The sequence below is a fragment of the Saccostrea echinata genome, unplaced genomic scaffold (assembly GCF_033153115.1).
Source record: "Saccostrea echinata isolate AGI-Se365-2 ecotype Australia unplaced genomic scaffold, CSIRO_AGI_Sech_v1 ptg000005l, whole genome shotgun sequence".
NCBI classification, from domain to species: Eukaryota; Metazoa; Mollusca; class Bivalvia; order Ostreida; family Ostreidae; genus Saccostrea; species Saccostrea echinata.
The window spans coordinates 2,027,318-2,034,750 of record NW_026889754.1 but is presented as its reverse complement, the minus strand read 5'-3'; the positions used below and the strand labels follow the sequence as shown (position 1 = coordinate 2,034,750).

The 7,433-nt window shown below is 35.2% G+C and overlaps 1 protein-coding gene across 1 annotated transcript; it reads right to left on the bottom strand.

Annotated features, from left to right (window-relative positions):
* Positions 1-3,663: 3,663 nt before the first annotated feature.
* LOC133179767 (uncharacterized) lies at positions 3,664-6,768 on the bottom strand. Its single transcript, XM_061314460.1, has 2 exons — positions 5,411-6,768; positions 3,664-3,746 (listed from the first exon to the last, which is right to left on the bottom strand). Exon 1 carries the CDS (start codon positions 6,532-6,534, stop codon positions 5,419-5,421), a length of 1,116 nt encoding a protein of 371 aa, XP_061170444.1. The 5' UTR covers positions 6,535-6,768; the 3' UTR covers positions 3,664-3,746; positions 5,411-5,418.
* Positions 6,769-7,433: the final 665 nt, after the last annotated feature.

Below are 7,433 nucleotides of genomic sequence, written 5' to 3'. Positions count from 1 at the left end.
CGGGGCTTCTCTGTGCGTACATAGAATATCTCTGTAATGGGGCTTCTCTGTATTTACGGAGAATATCCCAGTAACGGGGCTTCTCTGTGCGTACATAGAATATCTCTGTAATGGGGCTTCTCTGTATTTACGGAGAATATCCCAGTAAAGGGGCTTCCGTGTATGTACAGAAAATAGATCTCTTAAGGGGACTTCTTTGTATGTACAGAGAATATCCCAGTAACAGGGATTCTTAGTATTTACATGGAATATCCCAGTAACCTGGCTTCTGTATATTTACAGGGAATATCCCAGTTACCGGGCTTCTTCGTACGTACAGAGAATATTACAGTTACCAGGCTTTTTTATATGTACAGAGAATATCCCAGTAACTGGGCTTCTCTTTACGTACAGAGAATATGCTAGTATCTACAGTATTCAAGGCAGCTATAATTGTTATAAAAAGTCGGTGAAAGAGTATGCCATTTTGTAATGATTGTAGAGTCTAAGATGAATATGAGATGAATTAATTTTGATTGAAAGTAACATGATAATTTTTTAAGTTGTTATTGTAATTTTGTTATTCAGAATGATTCAATAAAATAGAGGTGTTAACACATTCTGCAAATGAAATACATGTAGGAACATTAAAGTATAGGTAAGAAGACTAAGATGTAGATTTCTGTCTTACCAAGTTTATCTACTTTGATATCCCAGAGTTCTTAGAATCACGTAAATTTTAGAATAAACACTGATACATATTGGAAAAACTTTTTTTCAACCTCATACATTATTCAACCTCATACATTCAGGTATAAATTTGCCACTTCGTTTCTTGTCAGGATCACTGCAGTCTGCAGGTGGGATGTTGACTGAGTCTAAAAACAAAAACAAATTTGAGTAATAAAATTATAATTAAATACTTAACTAAACTAAAAATAAAATACATGTAATATCAAACCTGAAGAATGTTCCTGAGGAAAGACAGAAGAAAGATTCCTCAATCGAAACTTTTTTTCTGCTGTTGAACCTGAAATATACAATAAATGAACTTACCAAGGGATATCTAAGGGTTCTGGAATTAAATATTGGCAGGGGGAGGGATCTAGAGTCCCCAAACAAGTCAAGGGAAAATTAGGAAATTAAACGAGACTTACCTTGGTAAAGGCGAAGTTTGATTCCAATTATTGGAGTAAATAAAAGGCACTGTAGAGATAAGGTGAATAGTACTGCGCAGCCGCCAAGTCATTGCTTCAAAGCTAAAATTTTTTGGGTTGATAGATTTGCAACAAAACATCAAACCCAAATTCATTTCACTAATAATTTCAAATAGTACATTCACCACCTGCAGGGTGGGAGGGAGGCACCTCATCTCTACAGTGCCTTTTATTTACTCCAATAATTGGAATCAAACTTCGCCTTTACCAAGGTAAGTCTCGTTTAATTTCCTAGTTATTTTTCGTAAACGTCACTTCCGAGATAGGGTGAGTTAACCATGCATCGGACACATACCTTGCTTCGGACAACTTTAAGCAATACACTTTCATTGAACCTGAGTCTCCCCTGTTTTTACTTGTTTCTGTCTTAAAGATGAAGATTTAATCTTTTTAATGATGCCGATTTTTATTTTCATGTTGTGATAAAAATACCACAAGAATGGCCTTGAAATTACGTCATATTTGGCATCATCAAAGGGGAGTAACCAGAATTTTACGATTTTTCAATTTTTAGAGTTGTCGTTCTTTTAAATAGACGTCAACGGAACGGGTCGGTCCTAGGTAAATTTTATCAATAATTGATAATTTTACAGAATTTTTTCAAAAATTTTACTTCAGTGTTTGTATAATATTTTTTAGAGTTGTTTTTAACTAGTAAGTTTATTTCACCGTACATCGGACACAAATTAACCATGCATCGGACACTTTCCGATGCATGGGTAATCACTTCCATTTTAATATAAAACCCAAATGACAGCTGTTTTTTTTTTACGGAAATAAAAAAAACTCTAAATTTTCAGTGAAAAATACAAATAATCGATATATGACGACTAGAAGTGGACATAATTTATTTCTTTAAACTAGATGATGATAACCCACACGAGACAAAGGCGCGAGTTGCCATATTGCTAATACTGTAATGCCTTTCTAAGGCGATGTGATGCAACTAAAATCTCTTCACATTTGTGGATCGAAATAGTCATTCAAATTTAATTAGAAGGTTAATTTTTAAATAAAAGATAAAAATGTTTCGATTTCACTAATTTTAAAGCACCGAGATCAAGATATGATATTTTTCTGGTTTAAATACCGCATGTCCGATGCATGGTGAATATTGTCCGATCCATGGTGAATTCTGACTTATTTCGAAAAAATCAGTTTTTGATGATATTTTCTCAATAAAGGGCACTCGATTGTGTCAAAAATTTATATTTTAACCACATACTACATGTTAAGTTCCAATTTGATAATATTCGGTCGGTAGCGATATCGCTAGAACTTGTTGAAGTGCGAGAGTGTCCGATGCATGGTGAATTCACCCTAATGTGAATCTTTAAAGCACAACACAAAAAATTTTTCAAACTGAAATCAAATTCTTTATTTTAATTTCAAAACAGCATTTGCATACTTATCATCATTCAGCACAGGTTTGTCATAAAACTTTCTGAAGGTTTCGACATTAGACCAACCTACTTTGGACAAAATATCATCGACAGGAACAAAGTTCTCTTTTGCTTTAGATGCTGATGCTGATCTAACACTATGAGCCTTAAAAATAGTAGTATCAACACCTGCAGAACACATCACTGTTCTTATCCAACGGGCAACAGTATCTCTTGATACTCCCTTGTGTGGTTGTACATAACTGATAAAAAGTAAATCACACTTATTTTTAATTCTTGCAGTCCTTGATAAGTATTCACATAAAACAATATATACACAAAGCCTCCAATCTGGAGGATATGATTTCAAAACCATGTCAGACATACTACTGTTAGGTCTACATGTTTTCAATAAATCACTAAAAGTAAAAACAAAGCTATTTTTTCTTCTCGTCATATTACCAAGTTTCATGCATGAAATAGTTTGTACTCGACTTGCACAAATTAAACTAATTAACATAACTAACTTCAGTGTCAAGTCTTTCAAACTTAAGTATTTTACAGGTGACAATTTTCTCAAATACTTGATAACAATAGATGCATCCCAAGTACAAGTATGTACATATCGAGATTTTGATGGTCTCAAATTAAAAACACCCTTCATAAATCGTATAACAACAGTAAACCCATCAAAAATCAGTCCAACAGAAGATAAAGCCCCTCGGGCAGTATTAATAGCACTATACCCTAAACCTAGGCGAAAAAGATGTGCTAAAAATTCAATAACAGTTTCTATAGTTGTACAAAATGAATCAATCGATTTTTCACTACAGTACTGAAACCATCTCGTATAAAATGTTTTATATTGTTTCTTGGTTCCCGACTTCCATGATGCCAAAAGGATCGAGGCTGCTTGATGAGAAATTCCTCGTTTTTGGTACTGCAACCGGACAATCGACATGCCATCAGCACTAACGAGTCTTTCAGAGGATGCTGCACATCTGTGCCTGGAAGTGTCAACAGATTGTCCATCACAGGTAAAATCACCGGATGATCCACCAGTTTTTCTAACACACGATTGAACCACGGCTGTGTTGGCCACACTGGAGCCACCAGTACACACTCTGCTTGGTCCTGACAAATCTTCCTCACCACACGTCCAATGAGGCTGAAAGGAGGATTAAGATAACCATAAATGTTTGCCCATGAAAAACTAAATGCATTAACATAACGGGCATCTGGATCTGGATGCCAAGAACAATATACATCAATCTGCTTATTCAACCTTGTTGCAAACAAATCAATTTCAGGTTGTTCCCATCTTAAAACAATTTTATGGAACACAGATTTGCTCAACATCCATTCTATTTGATCATCAAATTTGCGCGACATCATATCTGCTATCAAATTATCTTTACCAGGAATGTGCCATGCACTTAACCACAGATCCCTATTCATACTCCATAGCCAAATTTCTTTTGCAAGTTTATCACATTTTTTAGAACTAATACCACCCATGTTATTGATGTAGGAAATAGCTGTGGTATTGTCCATAAATAATTTGACATTTTTATTTGTTACATCAGAACAAAAGCACTTTAACCCAAAAAAGCAGGCTAATAATTCTAAGTAATTGATATGATTTTCAGATTCATCTGTTGTCCATCTACCCCCTGATTTCAATTCATTCATAACAGCACCCCATCCAAGATGAGAAGCATCAGAAGTTATTGTAAGATCATAGGGTTCATGCAAAATTCTTCTAACTGATGAAGAAATATTAGAAATCCACCAATCTAATTCTAATTTCATTTCTTTTGTTATAATCATGAAAGCATCATAGTCATGTTGTGATTGTACAAGTGCATCAGTTTTTGCTCTTTCCATATCACGATAAAACAGCTGACCAAATTCTACTGCTGAAAAGCTAGCCACGACCAATCCAATGACCTTTGCAACTTCTCTAATTTTTTCTCTTGATTTTGTTTGTAATTTTTTACATGCCTCTAAAATAGATTCCTTTCTTTCTTCAGTAAGAGAAACTATCATCAATTCAGAATCAATAACATTTCCTAAGAAAATGATTTTTGTACTAGGTGTGAGAACAGACTTCTCATAATTGACTACAAACCCTAGACTCTCTACTAGGGCTAAAGTTTCAGAAACATGATCTAAACACTCTTTAATACAATTGCCAATCAGTAACGAGTCATTAATATACCCAATAATGACATGTCCTAATCTTCTAAGTGTTGCAAAAACAGGCTTCAGTAGTTTTGTAAAGAGTCTAGGTGCACTAGCTAACCCTTGAGCGAGACAAGTATACTGATAAATCTTATTTTTCCATATGAATCTAAGAAACTTTCTATGTTCCTCTGCCACACTGACACTATAGTATGCATTGCTAAAGTCAACACTAGCAAAATAACAACCTTGAGTCACTAAATCAAGAGCACTCTCAAAAGTATCCATTTTAAAATGGTGATACACAATGTTTTTGTTAAATTCTTTCAGGTTCAAAATGACTCTATAACTACCATTCTTTTTAGGTCTAGTGAAAACAGTGGAAATGAAACCATCACTAAGGTCTACATTTTCAGACAATTCTTCAATTACATTCATATCTAATAAAGATTCAATTTCTTTGTCAATCACACATGATTCAGCTGAACTAAAACGTGGCTCAAAAGGTTTTGAATTTTGTACAGGAATTTTATCATTTTTAAATTCCAAATGACAACCTTTCACAATATCTAATATACTTTTATCTGATGTTAACTCTTTCCATTCAGAAATGAAATTTTTTAGTACACCTGCTCTAAATTCACATACCTTTTCAACTACTTCTGGAGGCGACTCTGCAAGCCTCTTCGTTGGTAGTTTTTTGAATCAGATGAGAAGGATGCAGCATTCGAGTAGGATCCACGACCCCTTGCAGCTCCTCGGACAAAGCGTCCACGTGATCGTCCCCTCATAAAGCGACCACGGAAGCTCCCTCTATATCCGATACCAATTTTGTTGCTGATTTTGGAACAATCTGTGATGTCTTTTACAGTTTTAGGGACATCGTCACCAAACAAATAGTCTGTATACTTTAAATTATGACTACAAAGGTGAGTATATTCACCCTTCATATCAGGTTTCATAAATTCTCTACGCAACATACACAACTGTCTGTTGGCATGCCCCAGCAATGCCAATGATTCCATAGCATTTCCCAAAAGGTCTAAAATCTCGGGATTGTCACACTTACCGAGCAAATAAGTCATTTTAGTGAGTGCACAAGCACCCTTGATCAACGAAGTCTGAACATTTTGCATCTTCTTATCGGAAGATTTTGTAGTTGGGCTCAAAAAATCCCAAACCATTTGGTTAGTTTTCACAGTCACTAATGCTGAACAGTTTTCAGGACGATTTGTCGTTTTCAGAAGTTCATTATATCGTTCTTCCTCGATTCCCTCTCGGAACCAATCTGTCACGAGATTAGCTAGTTCATCATCAATCGGTTTATCACAAGTCTCTTTAACTTTAAGTTTCTTACCGGCATTGACGTACTTGTTTTCCGTATCAGTCAGAATCTCGTCTAATGCGCGCTTCCTCGAAGCCGCTTCACCGGAAGTACCCGGTTCTTCCGGGGTATCGTCCTGACGATCTTCATATTCTTGGTAATCATAATCATACAGATTTTCTAGCTCTGTCATACGATCGTCTTGTTTCTTTTGATTCTCTTGAATCGCTTTTAATATGTTGAGAATCTCATTCTCGTTATTTGGCGCGGAACTATCATGTCCTCCGCCATGACCACGAGAACACGTGGAAGTGCCAGTCGAAGTCGACGAACTCGACGACGAACGTAAGTTAGACGGTGTCTTCTCCGAAGACGATGATTTGTTCGGGGCTTTTTTCTTTCCCTTGACCGGTGCTTTATCATCGTCAGGGTTAGGAACGTCCGCCATGACGCACGTGGTTTGAACTTTCAAAACCGATGAAAAAATATCTGACCACGTCAGACAAAATCGCCCCCGAAAACTGATCTGACCACGTCAGAAACGATAATGAACTCTGAAAAAGTTCTAAGAGTATATTGACCTCGTCAATATGTAAAAATATATCAATAATGATCGAGCAAGTAAGACCACGTCTACTCGCTCCGGCTACTTGCAGTTCAATGACTTGGCGGCTGCGCAGTACTATTCACATTATCTCGGAAGTAACGTTTACGAAAAATAATTAAACAAACGCTCGTTATTAGTTTTCCAGTTTAAAAAGTGTGGAAAAATCAATGAACAATTTTTAAGGAAAGGGAAAACTATTGAGAAATTTTGATAAATTGCTTGAAGTTTGACAAGATTTTTTCCTAATTCTAAGTGCATTGTGTGTTAAATTTAACTTTCATTTCATTGTTTTTTTATTACATTTATCACATTATTATGAATTTTCCTATTCAATTTACCAAGTTTACTCTGGAATTAACTTTACATCTTTTAAATAGTTTTTGGAGAGAATTATGATCGGGATCGAAATTCTGTATATGAAGTACCCAACTTCTTTCTGTTTTTATTTTCAACACTAAAACAGCTGTTAAACCTGAGTAGATGCATCCAGTTTTTTCATATAGTAATCATGATTACCAATCACTATACGAGGGTTGTTCGAAAAGTTCGTGGACGATGTCAATCTTTGTTATACTTCTTCCAAGAAATTTAAAATAAGCACAATATCATGTGTAAAAATACTTGTTTTGTTGATCTGTGAAATATCATTCCATTCGATTTGATAGAAATTAATTTACTTAATTTTTAAATCAACATGTTTTGTAACCACGGCGCACACTTAAAAGCAATGTAACGTGAAA

What these genes read in the sequence shown, in the direction of transcription:
- LOC133179767 (XM_061314460.1), bottom strand. Translation starts at nt 6,534, where the DNA reads ATGGCGGACGTTCCTAACCCTGACGATGATAAAGCACCGGTCAAGGGA.